This window comes from Lissotriton helveticus, chromosome 5_1 (assembly GCF_964261635.1).
Source record: "Lissotriton helveticus chromosome 5_1, aLisHel1.1, whole genome shotgun sequence".
In the NCBI taxonomy this organism is placed as follows: Eukaryota; Metazoa; Chordata; class Amphibia; order Caudata; family Salamandridae; genus Lissotriton; species Lissotriton helveticus.
In genome coordinates, this window is record NC_136065.1 from 578,550,675 (window position 1) to 578,569,518 (window position 18,844).

The window sequence follows — 18,844 nt, forward strand, 5'->3', positions numbered from 1 at the left end:
ACCCTGCCAACTTAGGGCGAATTTAGCAAAACCAAAGGGGATGATGGATAGAGTGTTGAACATTACAAGCACTCACCCCAGTCAACTGATTTGGGTTTAATCCATCATTCTTTAGCTCACTCCACCACCCCAGTTCAGACTGATGACCAGCGTTGATCCAGAGTTTAGGCCTGGATCCACGGGGGCCCTACGAAACAGGGGCAGGAGCTGGCATTGAAGGCCCAGGGCCCCCAACCGACTCAGTGGGGCCCGTAGGTGCAGCAGCGGAGTCGGGCTGCCCAAGTACACGGTGTCGTCCCTGAGTCAGGCGCCGGAGACTGAGCCTTAGAAGTGACAACGCTCCAGATCTCGCATCGCATCAGCCGACCGACGGGGAGAAGGCGAAGAGCGACGGTGCTTCTTCACCATCTTGTGCCTCAACTTACCCATTGAGTGCGAAGTGAGGTGTGTTGCATCCTCGACCGGTCGCGAGACCTTCCCCTAGAGCAAGACTGGGAATGATGCTGAGCTGACTGCCGGGCCTCCAAAAGCTTTCTGAACTGCTCCCGCAAAGATGTCTGATTCATAGCCTGACAATCGGAGCACGACTTCAGGTCGTGGTCGCGCTCCAGGCACCAGAGGTACACGAGGTGTGGTTCCGTCACAGGCATGAGCTTGTGCCAGGAGTCACAAGGCTTGAAGCCGGGCTGACGATGACACCCGTCGCACATCAGGAGTCGAAGACTCAAAAAAAGAAGTCGACAAAAGTCTAATAAAAGTTTCGTCAAAAAGTTACTAAGGGGCAAGCTCTCTCCGGATCTGCGCTAGGCTGGCGCAGAAAAAGAAAGAACTGATGTCAGCGTGCAGGGGTGGCATCTAAGTGGGCACAGCGACATCATCCTGGCGACCACGACGCCTGACACTGAGTCGCCAGATGGCACCTTCAGACGAGGAGGGGTACCGCTTAAGGAAACTTTTCCGGATCCAGTCTGACGCCTGGGGTAATTCTAAGGTAAGGAATCTATAACTAATAGTCAGATGGGGTTGGTAAGTATTTCATAATGAGGTCACACAACCACACCATATAATTCCTCCTGTTTTTTTCACACTCAGTGACAAGCAGACAGCAAGGCAGACTCATATTTGGCCTTTAATGCCCTCCCAACCCACTGCAGCTCACACATGTACACAATTCTACTGCATGTAATGGGGGCAGACGAGAACCTGTTCCACACTGAGCAGGGATCTGTAGATGGAATCGAAAATGGTGCCAGGGGAAGGCCATAGTTTAGCCTTGGGAAAATGCCCTGGTCATCGGAATCAGTGGGGAAAGCCCTTACTGCTCTGTGACCTCGACAGCAAAAAAAACACCATCCATACATTCTAAACAGAAGTCATATTTGCCATGATAGGCTACCGTAGGGATACTGGCATACCTCATATCTGACATCACAGAGGCAACTAGCTAAAATGTGATTAACAAGGAGGTGTAAAATGAGTACAAGTATACATGATTTTGATAACACAAAGCAAACAAATTAATAGGAAACATGACAGTTTATTAAAATGCTGAGAATATATAGAACTGTGAAATGAAAGGGGGAAAAACACCAACCTCAGATTCATCAATAGAAGACATTTCACTAAATTGACTCGAGGAGTCGGATTTCGTTTGCATCAGAGTCTTACTATCGCTTTTCGGGACACATGGCGCAGGTATTTTCCAGTTCTGAGTTTGTTCCTCAATTGCCTGGCAAAATGAACAGTGAACACAGGATTAGAATTTAAATTATATCAATAATTTAATGAGGGATGAAGCATGAATTAATAGTTGCAAGTATTCAGCTGATGGAGCTGTAGGCTGCCTTTTTACAGTGACCAGAGAGGACTACAATCACTCGTAGAACACAATCCAGTGGGTAAACATCAAAAACACTACAAGGAGCAACAGCAGGATACTGCATCCAAAGGCACATTGTGCAGCCCAGTTCTTGGCACTCTACATCTGGATCTACAGTCTCCTGTACTGAATCTGAATGAACAGAACATGTAGCAATGCCCCCTGTAGGCAATCCAAAAGAGAAGTAATGACTTTTGAGTAAAGAATATAAACTATACAATTAAAACAATGTAAATGTTTTAAGTGATGAGTGATCCGCTTATATGAATGCTTGAACGCACACAAAATAACCCACATGTACCTTATACTACTAGAATATCAAAAAATATTGCAAAGTAAATATCGACTAACAAACTATCACAACGGAAAGATATGCATAGGAAAGTACAGATTTGCTGTAATTAACTTCACATCACACCTTGAAGGTTTTTTGAGCCTCTTATTTACTAATGGCGTCTAAACTATATGTTGTCTTTTTATGTATTAAAAATTGCATTCTTTTAGGTTTACCAAAAATTCCATAATTTTATGGATGTTGCCATTACATATATGTTCATCCAAAAATCAAGATAGAAAATAATGTAAACTATTATAGCAGGAATATGCCATTGATTACTTAGAGAGGATGGATTATTTGAATGTGAAATTATAACACCTAGCAAACCTTTCCTCTACAATCATGGCGCTCACCTTAACAAATAAGTTATGATAACTGAATTGTATTACACTGATCTTGACACAGAGGTGAATATTAATTGGATGATGAAATGTGCAAACCTTAATCCATGATCAAGGAGACGTGGATATCCTAAACACGCTGGGAACACTTTTTTCGTGTTTTGCTTGTTCCAAAATAAAACCATACCTCAAGCATTAAGCTGAGGTGACTTGTGGATTTTTCAGGAGCCCAGCTGAGCACCTGATTCATGTTTGTTCGGCTTCACACGCCGAACAGCAGGTCACTAAACCAAGTGGTCGGTGTATAATGTGTGAACAATGGGAATATATATATATATACACACATACATATACATAGATATATATACATAGATATATATACATAGATATATATACAAAGATATATATATACACACACTAAAAAAACCAAAGCTTACAGGGACCTTGTAGTTACGTTCTGAATTTACATGCACAAAACCTTAGAAATTATGCTGTTAGTTATTTGAAATAACTATAACTCGTGCTATAAGGCAACTTTAACGCGCGCGCTCACCATGCCTAGTTTTCTCATCAACCATTTTATTGTAAATGTTGCAGTGATATTAATGATGCAATATGTGAGGCAAATGGCAGGAGTTATGTTTCCCTTAGGGCACGAGTTATAGTTACTTAATCCTTTCACTCGCAGGGACCCCCACGCCCTTTTTTGGTTACGAGCGCTTAGGCCCTCATAATATTTTGTCCACATAAGGTATCCACATCAAATGTGCGGCCTTTTCTTCCAACATCCTGAGGATTCTAAAGGTACCCAGAGTTTATGGATTCCCCTGGAGGGGACCGAGAAATAAGGCAAAATAACTAAATTTAGTTTTTGGGGGAAAAATGGGACAAGAGTGCTGTCTGTTTTTCCCCTGCAAATAATATCAATTAAGGGTTCGTGGTGCTAAAATGACAATCTTCCCAGCTTTCAGGAACAGGCAGACTTTTGTCAGAGAACCACAATTTTCTACACCGTTTTGGAATTTTACTGGGATATAGCCTATTTTATGCGCTTTTAATCTCCTTCCAGTTTATGGTAGAAATGGGTGTGAAAGCAATAATGGATCCTATACATTTCTGATATGTAGACAAAATTCAGAAGGGGTCATTTGTGTAGATCGTTCAAGGTTTTCCTATAGAAAGTAAAAGTTGAAATACAAAATATTTAAATGGAGTTGAAAAAGCCCCCATTTCATTTTCACCTTAACTTCGAACTATGGAATATTTTTTTCAAGCAATATACCGTTACGTCTGTGGGACCCTTCTGGTTGTGGGGAAATTTGGGGCTTGTAGGTTCACCAAGTACCTGAGGTACCCAGTGCCAAAAACGGAGTTGCACTTTACAATAGTTTTTCATTGTGTATCGGGTTTACAGTAATTCATTTGGTAAAATATAAAGAGTGAAATATAGGTAGCAAGGAAACCCATGTATTTCTGAAATGCGAACATGGAGTATAGAAGCAGTTATTTGTGCATCTCTGAATTTGTGGGCGCCATTATTAGCTTGTGAATTAGAGGGTATTTTTCTAAAAGACTTTTACACACCTTACATTTGGATGGTAGAAATGCATATAAAGATGAATGGTAATAACACTTCTACTATGCTGTGTTCCCCTAAGTCTCCCGATAAAAAAAGGTATTCACTAGTAGGCCTAGTGCCTGCGACAGGAAACGGCCCAAAACGTAATGGGGACACCACATTTTTCCCATTTTGTGTAATGTGCCTAGCTGTGGATTTTGGACACTAGCTCAGAGGGCACCCAGGAAAACCAAGCAAACACTGTACATTTTTGAAAACTAGACACCCAGAGGAATCCAGGATGGGGCGACTTGTGTGGCTCTCACCAGGTTCTCTTATCCAGAATCCCTTGCATACCTCGAATATTGTATATAAAAAAAAATCGTCCATTTCTGTGATGGAAAGTTCTGGAATCTGTGGGGAGCCACAAACTTCAACACACCAAGCATCCCTTCCCCCGCGTCGGCCGATAAAAATGGTACCTCACTTGTGTGCCTTTGGCTGTGCAAAGCAGAGGGTTGGCCGCAGGCCACTGCATGTTGTCAGTTTTCTATTATTTTGGTCTTTGAAAGCACTAGCTTTTTAGAAGTGATTATATGGAGGAGATCCTTAGGGTCAAAACACATCTGATCATCTGTGTGTGCCAAATGCAAAAAGAACAATTGATGGACAGAATGCAGAACAATGTCATACATTCACCCCAGTACAGAAATCTCAGCCTAAATCCATCGATTTTTTGCTCACCATGTCATTCCAGTTTGGACACAGTCATTTGCAAATCAGTCTTAACCCTGCGCCCAATGGGAACAGTCCAGCCCGAACTGCCGAGCCAGGTCCTCCCTGGCCTGGAAACAAGCATTCTAGGACCGGTTTCGGGCTTTCAGCCCTTATCAGCCAGGATAGCTTGACTCCAGTCGCATGGAGAGCACAGGACTCACGTCTGAGCATACCCGTCCCACTCGGGGTGACAAATGTAAAAAGAACAATTGATGTCCATCAACTGTTTTTGCATTAATCTGCGTGTGCCAGCACTTTAAATACAAAATAGACATAAAAGTGATTTGCAGACATTTAAAAGCTGTACAACTTCCTACACTCTTGATGGAGGTTAAAGGGGGCCCCTATGCCCCTGCTGGCCTCCCCAACAGGCATTTAGCCACCTACAATTGCAGTGCTGTTTAAGTCCTGAAGGTCATGCAGCAAAATGTCTGTTGTCATAATAAATTCTGCACAAAGTCTGCATACCCATAAAAGCAACTGTGGAGTGGCTCGTTCCGTACCACAAAGAGGTTATACAATACCAATAAGGATTGTTTAATGGGCATCAAGAATTACCATCTTTCGAGACAGGAACCGCTGAGTTCAGCTTTCCAGGATTCAGCCTGTGTGTGTGTGTAGGAGAGTAAGAAAGTGAGTGTGAGGGAGTGAGTGTGAGGGAGTGTGTGTGTGGGAGAGAGGGAGTGTGTGAGAGTGAGTGTGTGAGAGTGTGTGAGAGTGAGTGAGTCCGTGTGTGAGAGTGTGTGTGTATGAGAGAGAGTGTGTGTGACTGTGTGTGAGAGAGTGAGTGAGTGTGTTCCATTAAGCCAAAATTTTGACCTTTAATGAATGTGATGGAGAATCCCATTTTTCTAGCACTCTAGGTCAAACTTGTTTAGGTCAAATACAAGTGAAGGGAGGGCCATCCTTATCTCTGTTTTACCAAGTATTAACTCAAAATAATAGGTACATCCATTGTCAATATTCAGAGGGTGGCCTCCTGTCAATCTCGGAGGGACCACAATGTAAAAATAGCGGTACAAAAGGGGGTGGAGATGGACGGAGCATCTGAACCAATCAAACACTCACACCCAGTCAACAGATCTGGGTTTAATCCATCACCGTTCTTTAGCCCACTCTGCCACCCCAGTTCAGACATGGCCATATGCAAATCAGTCTGACCCTGTGCCTCATGGGAACAGTCCAGCCCGAACTGCCAAGCCATGCCTTCCCTGGACCGGATTCAAGCTTCTTAGGACCGGTTTCTGGTATTACAGCCGTCTTCAGCCAGGCTTGCTTGAATCCAGTGGCAAAGTGAGCAAGGGACTCACGTCTGAACATACCCTGCCAACTTATGGCGAACAAAGAGGTACAAAAGGGGGTGGAGATGGACGGAGCATCTGAACCAATCAAACACTCACACCCAGTCAACAGATCTGGGTTTAATCCAGACCTGAAAGTCAGAAGGAGCCGAAGTGCCGCCAGAAGGCCGAAGAACGCCGAAGAGCCGTCAGCAGCTGGTCGGTGCGGAGCCACAGTGGTCGGTGCACCCTCCTGGTCCCGCTCTGGATCGTGATCTGGTGCGGACCCCTAGCCCGGGCCCCTCTCATCCCTCCCACGGGTGACGTGTAGGAACCTTGTCCGGCAACGCCGGATGGTGCTGACAACCTACCTCAGGCTGCGGACTCACCTGCCGCTCTTTCGACGAACACCTCTGCCTCAGGAAGGGCGGGGAGCCGCCCTTTGACGCCAGTGAAAAAGACACCACACGGCGACCAGTCTCCGTGGAAGACGACACCAAAATACAGCCCGCCGTCTGAGAAGGAGCGTCCCAGGATGAATTTGCTGCATGACCCTTGCGCGGAGCCGTAGAGTCCGCAGCCTGAGGTAGGTTGTCAGCACCATCCGGCGTTGCCGGACAAGGTTCCTACACGTCACCGCATCGGAGACCGGAGCGGAGCTGGCGACGACCCGACTCCCGTCGAGGTAGCCACCTGCGCGGGGGAACGCAGCGGGCCTGGGGAGTGGCATGAAGCCCTCCGCCAGCCGCGGCCCAGAATGAGGCGTAGATCACTCGGCAACCCATGAGGCGGTGCCAGGGACGATTCAACCTCCGACTCGTCCTCCGTCAAGGCAGCCGCCTGTGGGAGGGATGAGAGGGGCCCGGGCTAGGGGTCCGCACCAGATCACAATCCAGAGCGGGACCAGGAGGGTGCACCGACCACTGTGGCTCCGCACCGACCAGCTGCTGCCGGCGCCGTAGCGGCGTCACCTCGGCCTTGGACATGACCACCTTGTCAAAGGACCGAGAGGGGCTCGGAGATGCGACCCGAGCACCGGCAACCTCCCACAACACCGCAGGGACTCCAGCAGGAGTTTGCGGCGAGGCAGAGACGCAGTGGCCTGAAGGAGGTGCCCCAGAGGAGCCGCACCCCAACAGCACCACATCCTCCAAGCCTGGATCGAACCAGTTGGAGCTGGGGCCAGAGCCACTGGCGGCGCCGCGTAGGGCCCTGCGCGAAGCGAGGGGTCCACCGACGCCCCAGGAGGGGAAGGAGGAGGAGACGCGAACGAAGCCTGCAAAGCAGCCGCATATGTCTCCATTTGGACTCTCGGAGCCCCAACACCGGGAAAGGGGGGATAGGACGACATGCAGGGCCGCATCACCAGTGGAGAGTCCACAACCCCAGCAGGCTGGAAACCAGCCCCCGGGGACAAACGGCGACACTTACCCATCGGGCGAGCGACGCTCCTGTGACATTGGAGAAGGGCGAGGACGACGACCATGGGCGTACCTGAAGCCGTCCGCAGAAGCAGACCGAGGGGAGGACGTCGACCTGGAGAGACGCACCAAGAGAAGTTTTAGCGGTGCACCCGCCGCGTATTCGGCTTCAACTGTTGACAGGCCTCACAGTCAGTGGCGCCGTGATCCTCCCCCAAACACCACATGCAAAGGAGGTGCAGGTCCGTCGCCGACATATGACGCCCACAAAACGTACAAGTTTTGAAGCCCGAAGGCATTCCCACACTGTTCCGCCAAAAGAATGGAGAAAAAAGGGCCCGAAACAGGCCCTTAGAAAGGACTGGATCCATGTTGCACGCGGAAAAGGAAAAAACTGACGTAGGCGCGGGTCTTATGTGACCTCGCTGAGGTCACTTGGGCGGACGACGCCTGGACAAAGTCACGTGATGTCGTCCTGCCACCAGCGCGCAGGGATGCTGTGGCAAAAAAGTTTGCGGATCCAGTCTCACGCCTGGGGATATTCTACGTGAAGGAATCTGCGGCTAGTAGTTATCAGATACGCACCTATCCCAGGGTCATCAGAACCTTGGAAAAGTCAGATGAAGCCCGGGACATGGCTCAAAAGATACCCTGAGAAATGCATCCCTGGTGAACTCTGGAAAAATTAGGTAAGGATGGAGGCCAATATTTAGTCAGATCCATTAGTCAATGACTATGTATGGCACAATGCCACTTCACTGAAGTAGGTACACCTCATAAGGATCCTAAAGGGCCCAAGCAACCCAAATGGCCAAGCAGTAAAGCTGAGAATGCAGACCAGACAAGTACCCAAGAGATTATGCCAGAAATGAGTTCACAAGGACAACTAAGCAAAAGTATAAAATGTAGCACAGTGACACCACAGATGAGTCCCTGAGTAAGACTGCTGGATCTGATTGGTGAAAAAAATCTGCTCTCAAAACATCAGACTCACTGGGCCTATCAAGCGATAACCTGGCTCAGAGCCCTCAAGGGCACCTATACTAGTGTTAAGCTCAAAGTGACAATATAATTGAACACTACCTTGCCTCAAAAGGCTTGTACATGCCCTGAAGGGACCCGTGACAAACTGGCCCCAAAGAAGGCAAAAAGTTACTCTACAGGGAACCTCAAGTTGAAAGACTGAGTAACAGGGCATGATCGATTGAAAACAAAGGAGCATTTCCCTGCAATCTGTGCGAGAGATGTACAAAAATACCTGCATATGAAACTGCACTGAGGATCTGGAAGAACATGGAGGGAGAGGGTGAGCCGGAGGGGGGACTGCTTCCACAGGGGTCTAATGAAAGAGCATGGACGCATCCATAAACAAAAATGAATTTAGCTTGAAATAAAATCAACAAAATTATGTTTTTGCTGTAAACCAGGATATACATTTCTAAATGGTCCCCAGCTAAGCTGGCATTCTGCTTCAGAATACTGTGTGAGAAAATTGGCAAACGTGAAAAAGCAAGATAAATGCATCCCAGGAAATGTTCTCCAGAATAATGACAGGAGAACGCAGGAATATTTGTATTTACGTTACCTTTTTTGGAGAAACCAGCTTTTCTGCTTCAGGTACATTCACAGAGCGAAAGGCAGGTAAAGTTGTAGTTTTAAAAGTATCAGCAGGATGGAGGTCTTGTGCTGTGTCTTTGGTATTTGCAGCCTGGGTCCTCGCAGAATCTTTCATCACATTTTTGGATTCCTGTTAGCACAAAATGTACATTGATTTAGGTTTATCCTCGAAACACTCATTTTGAGTCTACTGCTGTATCACACAAACTAGTTCACCCAGGACGCACATTTGTCAACACTACATAAACTTGTTAACTATTCAGATTCGTAAAGACGAATAAAGCTTCCTAGATCATTTATTGGGTAAAGAACAAGGTACTTCTGCAAAGAGAAAGTTATGAAATGCTACCGCCCCAGATCTTCAGCTTGCTCACATTCTTGCACTTTAATGTCACTCTTTGAAGCTTTTTAAAGCGGCACAGTTAAGACTACTCCTACATGAAAAGCCCACATCTCCCCTGCCTCGAGGGCCCTACAATGGTTACCGGTTGCCAGAAGATCCACCTTCAAGCTCCTTCGTTTCACCCACAAAGCAATACTTGGAACAGGACCACATTTCCTCAGGAATAAAATCACCAAATACATTCAACAAAGGAACCTACGCTCAAGATTGGCACTTCGCCTCAAACCCCCACCATACAAGAAAAAGACCATGAGTGGTACGCTTTTCTCTGTTCAAGCAGCCAAACTATGGAATTCATTACCCCCAAACATGAGATCCATGGATAACTATCTTATTTTCACAAGACTATTCAAGAGTTGGCTCTTTCCTACATAATCAAACTAAATGTACAGCATATCTCTGCATATGTAAACATTTATAATTTGATATGTATGTATCTGGTTATGTGTAGATCTTTGTACACATGTATAATAACTATGGTTTTTAAAATATATATATTATTTAGGTCTGCTTAGCAAATGCATATATTAGTTATGGTTAAATATGAATACCTATGCTTAACATGCTTATCGGTCACTGCATCGTTTTTATGCAAGTTTTTTGGTTAGAGGCTTATGGTCTCGGTTTTATTTATCTACCACAATATGTAAATATATATATATATATATATATATATATATATATATATATATTATCTGGAATTGCTTCACTATGGAAATATTGAGGAAAAGAATTGTGAAGAAAAGCTATAGAAAAATACGCAAATAAATTAGCTTCAAGTACATTGAAAGTAAGAGTTTATACAACTTCAAATCTCAACATATCTTCCAAATACATGTAAACCCTTTCTATGTCGTCATGTATCTATATATTTCTCTCTTTACTCCAACTGTAGAAGAAAAAGAAAAGAAACGTTCACTTTCTCCAATGCACTACTTTTTCGCCCTATACCTCTCTCAATATATCCTCTACCTCCACTCTCGGACTCATCCCAAACCTCCTTCTACTACTATGATCTCCAAAATAAACCTTTATAGACTCTCCCCGCCTCACCCCAAACCTCATTTTTACTAATATGATCTCCCAAACAACCCTTTCTAAATTCTTCCCTCCTTTATCACTTCCTTAACTCATCTCACACCTCACTTTACTATGATCTCCCTAACCCCTTTGTAGAATCTCTAACCTCCTCCATCTCTACTTTTTACTCATCCCAACCCATATTTTACTATTATGATCTCCCAAATAACACTTACTTTCTAGACTCTTCCCTCTTCTATCCCTCCATTATCCTAGTCAATCCAACTAGCAGATTCACAAGTCCATGCTCAAATTATCTCATATTTCCGTATACTAATCCACCACTAAACCTTTTGGGTTCTGGAATACAGTGCTTCTTGTCGAAAAGTGCTATGAAGCCTCATCAGGGGTAGTAAGCGCCATACATATACAAGTTAGAATGCACCATGAATGTGCAAGCGCTCTGATGCTCCCTTCCTACCACAGTTTGAGACTATCCTGCTAAGATTAAGAGCTCTCTGTCCCTATAATGTGGAACAAGGTTATTGAAAAACGCTGCACATAAGTACATCAGAGCTGGGGTTCAGAAAAGTTTATTTTCTCACTAGCAAAATTTGGCTAAGGTCCTGATTGTTGCACTTTGCGAAAAACACACTTCTGTGTTTACCGTACCATTACAAGATCAAGACATTTTTTATTGCAGTCAACTACAGTCAAAATGCAAAAAAATCAAGAATATTTTTCTGTAAATTTACCTTTGGAGAAGATTTTTTTAAATGTACAATAGCAAACGCTTGCAAAGTTCTCTGCAGGTTCACAGTTTGCATGCTTTTTTATGGACAATGACAATGCATAATAAGAACAATTTTCTGTGTAGCATAAAAAAATGCAGAAATATATTGTAGGTTTTTAAGGATTTGTACGCCGTAATAGTCACAAAAGTCAAAAACTTTAATGAAGGTTGAAGAAAAAACACACAAACCAATGAAAAAGAACCGTAAGCAAAATCAATAGGTTTGGCTTTGGCTGACAGACTACTGGCTTTTGTTTGCCTTTTTATGTCTGGCCTTTGAGGCAGCTTTAATTATCTGGCCAGACTATCCATTTCCCCCAAAAATCATACACAAGATACATAAAGATGAAGGGTTTCTGGTCAGAAGCACAAGTTACTACTTGTGTAACGATATATCTGTAAGAGACATTACTTAGTGATAGATTCCTTACCTTAGAATATCCCCAGGCGTCAGACTGGATCTGGAAACTTTTGCGTAGCAATACCCCTGCGCGTCGGTAGGTGTCGTCCAGCGCTCCGCGTCCGTCGTCGGCGTTAGCGCAGGAATGACGTCGCCGGAATACTTAGACGCCACCCCGCGCGCGCTGATGTCAGTTCTGATACACAACTTTTCCGCGCCAGATAAGCAGAGCCATGATAGAACCAACACTGGTGCCATGAAACTAGGACCCTGAAGGGGGATGACCCGGAGGAGGGGCTAGCGGAGTGCGATCCATTGCAGAATTCTACTTATCGCTCCCTTGAGCGCCAAGCTGACGAGCTTCTGGAGACGCCCTGCGAGCCAGAGAGGCATCGAGGCCTGTGACGGTTACTTGGCGGCCTTCTCATCCAACCCAAACTTGTTCTCTACTGATGAGGGAAACTATCCCGAAACCCGAGCCATGTCCTGGGTCTAGAGATTTTGGGAACAACGAGTACCTACTCGCACCAACTTTGGTGAACCACTTATGAACTTGATTTCTATTCTTCAAACTACACGCACTTCAAATACCAGAGTGCTTAGGGGCGACCCGGAGGAGGGGCTAGCGGAGTGCGATCCATTGCAGAATTCTCCCATGATAGAACCAACACTGGTGCCATGAAACTAGGGCCCTGAAAGGGGATGACCTTAACCCTAGATATCGGTTCGCAGAACAGGGAGGATGGGTGGGTCGGTAAGGAATCTATCACTAACTAATGTCTCTTACAGATATATCGTTACACAAGTAGTAAATTGTGCATCTGAAAGACACGTTAGTGATAGATTCCTTACCTTAGAATAGATACCCCAGCAATACCAACCCCGGTGGTGGGTCTGCGAGCCAATAATCACACCAGAAAGTCCTGGAGGACGGAACGGCCAAAGAAGCCATCCCTCCGGACTTGATTGTCCAGGCAGTAGTGTCTCGCGAACGTGTGCAGCGAGGCCCATGTAGCTGCCTGACAAATGTCCTGCAAGGGGACTCCTCGCCCCAGGGCAGTAGTAGTCGCCGTGGCCCGAGTGGAGCTGGCCCTCAGCACAACAGGAGGTTCTTTTTTAGCCAAAGAGTAACACGCCTGAATGCACAATACGATCCACCGAGAGATGGTCCGCTTGTGCACCGCTTTCCCCTTCTTAGCGTCCACGTAACCAACAAAGAGTTGGTCATCCACCCGGAATTGGCGTGTGCGATCCAGATAGTAAGAGAGCACACGTTTTGGGTCCAGACGGTGGAGCCTCTCTTCCGCTTTCGAGGGATGCAGAGGCGGAAAGAAGGTGGGCAAGGTAATGGACTGCCCGATGTGAAAGGCTGTGACTACCTAGGGCAGGAAAGAGGGCCGTGTCCGCAACACAACCTCTTCCAGATGGACAGAAAGGAAAGGAGGTTTGGAAGAAAGAGCCTGGAGCTCACTCACTCTCCTGGCAGAGGTGATGGCAACCAGGAAAGCAGTCTTCAGAGTAAGAAGGCGAAGAGGACAGTTATGAAGTGACTCATAGGGAGCGCACATCAGAAAAGCAAGTACAAGGTTCAAGTCCCACTGAGGCATCACGAAAGGAACAGGAGAGAACATGTGTGTGATGCCCTTCAAAAACCCATTTACAATAGGGGACTTGAACAAAGATGGCTGATCAGGTAGCCTTAAGAAGGTGGAAAGGGCAGAAAGGTATCCCTTGATAGTGCCCTGAGCAGAGTCCTGCTGGGCCAGAGAAAGAAGGAAGAGGAGAACCTCAGAAAGGGGGGCAGAGAGTGGATCCACAGCCTTTGCTCTGCACCATGCTACAAATCTGTTCCACCTTCAAGCGTATACCGACTTTGTGGAGGGACGCCTGGCTGCCAGAATGACATTACGACTTCAGGAGGCAAGTCAAATGGCCTCAACTGTCGCCGCTCAATCTCCAAGCTTGGAGGTGTAGACTGGACAGGTTCGGGTGGAGGACAGTCCCCTGCTGCTGCGACAGAAGGTCCTCCTGAAGGGGCAGACGAATCGGGGGATCGACAGACATGCTGAGTAGCTCTGGATACCAATATCTTCGTTCCCAGTCCGGAGCCACAAGGATAACCTGGGCCCGGTTGCGCCTGATCTTCTTCAGCACTCTGGGCAGAAGTGGTATAGGCGGAAAGGCGTACAACAGACCGCAACTCCACTCGCGATGAAAGCGTCTCAGAGCGAGTGCCGCCTTGGAAATTCCAACGCGCAGAACTGATGACATTGCGCGTTCTCTTCTGTGGCGAATAGATCTAACCAAGGCTCTTCCCACTGCTGAAAGAGGCCTTGCGTCACGTCCGAGTTCAGATTCCAATCGTGATCCATCAAGCACCGACGGCTGAGTTCGTCCGCCCTGGCGTTCAGAGAACCTGCCGGGTGTTGAACCACCAGGGTCATACCCTGATGTTCCAGCCACTGCCAGAGGCGCAGAGCCTCCTGGCAGAGGGTCCACGGCCCCACCCCGCCCTGTTTGTTGCAGTACCACATGGCGGTGGTGTTGTCCGTGAACACCTGCACTACACTCCCCCGGACAGAGGGGAGGAATGCCTTCAGTGCAAGTCGGATCACCCGCAGCTCCAGAAGGTTGATGTGGAGCTGGGACTCCGCCGGAGACCAGAGGCCTCTGATCTCCGCCTCTCCCATGTGGCCCCCCAGCCCTGGAGGGACGCGTCCGTCACAACTACGTGCTCCGGTTGGGGTAGGGAGAGGATCTGCCGCTGACCCAATCGCGGTCCGTGAGCCACCAATGCAACTGTCTTGCAGTGCCCTCCGAGATTAAGACATGGTCGGACAAGTTGGTCTGATGCTGGGCCCACTGAAACTTCAGGTCCCACTGCAGAGCCCGCACCCGCCACCTCGTTACCGAAGGTAAGTAACTTGTTCATTAGGTAAGAAGGTGTTCTCGTCCCTGAGTTTACGACTGCGGTCAGTCAATACCGCTTGCCTCTTGGGCCACTACACCCACACTCTGTGGGACACGGTCGCAGACATGCTGCCACAATGTCCGGAGGAGGCCCGGACTAAACTCGCCCAAGCCCTTGCGGAGGGTCGAGATGCGGCACGCTATTCCATCCGGTGTGGGCTGGATACCACGAAACTGCGCCGAGTCGAGAACCGCTCCGATGAAAAGGAGCTTTTGAGAGGGACACAGGTGTGATTTCGGCACATTGATGGAAAACCCCAGCTCGTGCAGGTCTGCCGTCATCTGAAGGTGGTGGACGACTGTCTGGGGCGAGCCCGCCTTCAACAACCAGTCGTCGAGGTAGGGGAAGACTGAAACCCCTAACCGGCGCAGATGAGCGGCGACCACCGCCATCACTTTCGTGAACACCCGTGGGGCGCTGGTAAGGCCGAAGGGGAGCACGATAAACTGAAAGTGCTCGTGGCCTACCGTGAACCGTAGGTAACGCCGGTGGGCCGGCAGGACGGGGATGTGAAAATACGCATCCTGCAAGTCCAACGCCACCATCCAGTCTTGCGGGTCTAGAGCAGCCAAGACCTGAGCCAAAGTCAACATCTTGAACTTCTCCTTCCGGAGGAAGCCGTTGACGTTCCGTAGATCCAAGATAGGACGCAGGCCCCCCTTGTCCTTCTTGGGTACCAGAAAGTAGTGGGAATAGCAACCACACCCTACTTCTGGCCCAGGAACGCGCTCGATAGCCCCCATGGCCAAGAGGGCCGTAACTTCCTCCTGCAGAAGTGTCAAGTGGTCCCCCGACACACGGTGGTTCTGCGGTGGCATGGCTGGAGGAGTGGTCTCGAAGGGGAGGGAGTAGCCCCTTCGGACGAGCTGCAGCACCCACCTGTCCGATGTGATAGTGCGCCAGCGGGAGTGGTGATGGCGAACCCTGCCACCCACTGGCGTCACATGGGCCTGAAAGCACGGACTAGGAGGATTTGGAGGCTGATGCTGCGGGGGGAGGTGTGGTCTGACCTCGCCGTTGTCCCCGACCGCCTCCACGGCGGAATCCACGGCCGCCAACGCGTTGAGAAGTGTTCTGCGGTGCGTGGCTGACAGCACGTGTGGGACTGCCCCTTCCTTGGCCACGAAAGGAGCGAAACGAACCCGTTTGCTGGCCCTGGGTCGAAAGACCCAAGGACTTGGCCGTGACCCTGGAGTCCTTGAAGCGCTCCAGCGCGTGGTCCGCCTTGTCGCCAAACAGGCGACTGCCATCGAACGGCATGTCCATCAAAGTATTTTGGACATCTGCCGAAAAATTGGCGGATCTCAGCCAGGCGTGGCGACGAATCGCCACTGTCGTGGACATCGCTCTGCCCAGCGAGTCGGTCGTATCAAGACCACACCTGATGGAATATCTTGCTGCATCTCGGCCTTCAATCATAGCCTTGCCGAGCTTTACCCGTACCTCCTGCTGGCATTCAGGCAGCAACTCCGCGACCGTATCCCACAGAGAGTGGGTGTAGCGGCCCAAGAGGCATGCGGTGTTGCAAGACCGCAGTCCCAAACTCAGGGACGAGAAGACCTTCTTCCCATACTGGTCGTACCTCTTAGATTCCCGGTCAGGCGGGGCCGACGGGAATGCGGTCTGGGAAGTTGAGGCCTGGATCACCAGACTCTCAGGGGTGGGATGGGTGGACAGGAACTTGGGGTCGTCCGGACACGGACGGTGGCGTCTGGCCACGTTCCTATCAACAGGCGAACCTGAAGCGGGCCTGGACCATGTGCCCAAAAGAACGTCTGTCAAGGCTTCGTTGAACGGCAGCAGAGGCTCCTGCGGGCATGCCTGCGGTTTTAAGACCTCGGTGAGGATGTTAGGCCTCACGACCGCGACGGGGAGCTCAAGGTGTAAGGCCTTGGCAGCCCTCATCAACACCACTGAATAAGCAGCCCCAGCCTCCGAGGCCACAGTAGGAGGCGAGACAAAACCAGGGTTAGGAGAGTCGTCCAGACCACTGGTGTCACCCAAATCACCTGTCCAGTCCACGTCGTACTGACACTCGCGTGACAGAGGGTCCTCAGACCCCTCCCAACCCTCTCCGTATTCTACATCCTCCCCATATTCGGAGTCAACAATGTAGACCGGCTCCTCGGGGTCCACAGGCCCCATCGGAGTCGGACTCGGCGTCGGATGACGCCGGTCCGACTCCGCGTCCGGAGTCGGAGAGGGAATGGGGGTGGCGCCGCCCGGAGCCGGCGCCGGAGCCCCGGCGCCGGCACCATGGGTTGCCCCGATGGAATCGGCGCCGGAGAGGCCGGTGGACCAGCCGGCGTTGACCCTGAAGGGCCCAGCGGCGCCGGGGCCGGAGCCGCCGGCGGCGTCGGGGCAGGAGCACCCGAACTGCTCGGGCCCCCGGACGGGACCACCGGGCCCGCAGGCGCCGTAGGCCCTGTCGGAGGAGACAGTGCCCTCATGGCCATGAGGAACTCCTCTATCTACTCGCGCGACGCGCCTTGCCCAGGGACCGTAGGGTATGGAGCAGGCCGCGCCGGCGACCCACGCGGAGCCGCGGGCCCGAACCCCTGGCCGCATCGCGCGAGCGGCAGGGGGGAGTCGGGGGTACGATGACGACGCCCCGACTTCTTGTGTTTCTTACCTGAGGAACCAGAGGAATGGTGACGACTTCCGGAGCGCTCGTGGCGGCTCCGCGACCGCTCTCGCGACCGCTCCCTCGACCTCCGGCCGGACCGGGACCGCTCTCGACGCGGGGCCGACACCCGGAGCTCGAGCAGCTTGCGGGACCGCTCCCGTCTAGCCTTACTCGTCAAGGCCCGGCAATCGACTCAGGAGTCCACGTCGTGGTCCGGGCCCAGGCACCGGAGGCAGAGTCGGTGGTGGTCCGTGACCGACATCGTGCAGTCACACCCGTCACAATTCTTAAACCCGGGCATCCTACCGGCACCTTAGGAGTAGATAGTAATTCAAAAACTTTGGTCAAAAGACCGGAGTACTGCTCTTCGGATCTGCGCTAACTGGCGCGGAAAAAAGAAGAACTGACGTCAGCGCGCGGAGGCGGCGTCTATATACTCCAGCGACGTCATCACGGCGCACGACGCCGACGACGGACGCGGAGCCGCAGGGGACGCCTGCAGACGACGCCTACCGACGCGCAGGGGTACTGCTACGCAAAAGTTTCCAGATCCAGACTGACGCCTGGGGATATTCTAAGGTAAGGAATCTAATACTAACCTGTTTCTTTCAGATTGTTCGTACCTCTTGGATTCCCGATCGGGCGGAGCCGTTGGGAATGCGGTCTGGGAAGTAGAGGCCTGGAAAACCAGGCTCTCGGGGTTGGGGTGGGTGGACAAGAAGCAAGGGTTGCACGGAGCCGGGCGGTAGTGTCTGGCCACGTTCCTATCTACAGGCTGACCTGTAGCGGGCTTGGACCAAGTGCCCAAAAGAACGTCACACAAGGCCTCATTAAACGGCAACAGAGGCTCAGTCGAGCTTGCCTGCGGTTTAAGGACCTCAGTGAGGAGGTTAGTCCTCACGGCCGCAATGGGGAGGTCTAGGCCCAATGCCTTGGCCGCCCGTGTCAACACTACACTGTAGGCAGCCCCCTCCTTCGTAGCCACGGTTGGAGGGGAGACAAAACCAGTATCTGGCGAAGTGTCCAGTCCACTGGCATCCCCAAGCTCATATGCCCAGTCCTGTTGAGACTGGCACTCCTGTGCCAGAGGGTCCACAGACCCCTCCCAATCTCCCTAGTCACCCATCACCTGAAATTCAGGTTCAACGGATGGGGCCGGTTCGTGGAAGTAAAAGTCTCCATACGACGTCGAGAGGGGCGCCGGAACCGAATCAAGGGTAGGATTGGGGACGGCATCGCCCGTAGGCGGCGCCGGGGGCAACACCCTAGTGGCCGGCGTCGGTGAGGTCGTGAGGTCTACCGGCGACAACCCGGATCCGGAACCGGATCCAGTGGGGGCCTGCCGCACCGGGACCGAAGTCGCCGGCGGTGCCGGGGCCGAAGCACCCGACGGCGTCGGAGCCGAAGCACCCGACCCGCTG

General features: G+C 50.2%; 1 protein-coding gene across 2 annotated transcripts in view; it reads right to left on the reverse strand.

Annotated features, from left to right (window-relative positions):
• Positions 1-18,844, reverse strand: part of KIF20B (kinesin family member 20B) — a 608,549-nt gene that overhangs the window by 114,377 nt on the left and 475,328 nt on the right. For both annotated transcript variants that reach the window (XM_078642920.1, XM_078642919.1), the window contains exons 28-29: positions 9,179-9,340; positions 1,595-1,729 (exon numbers count right to left, since the gene is read on the reverse strand). In XM_078642920.1, the coding sequence (XP_078499046.1) occupies positions 1,595-1,729; positions 9,179-9,340 (297 nt within the window). The remainder of the gene's footprint in view (positions 1-1,594; positions 1,730-9,178; positions 9,341-18,844) is intronic.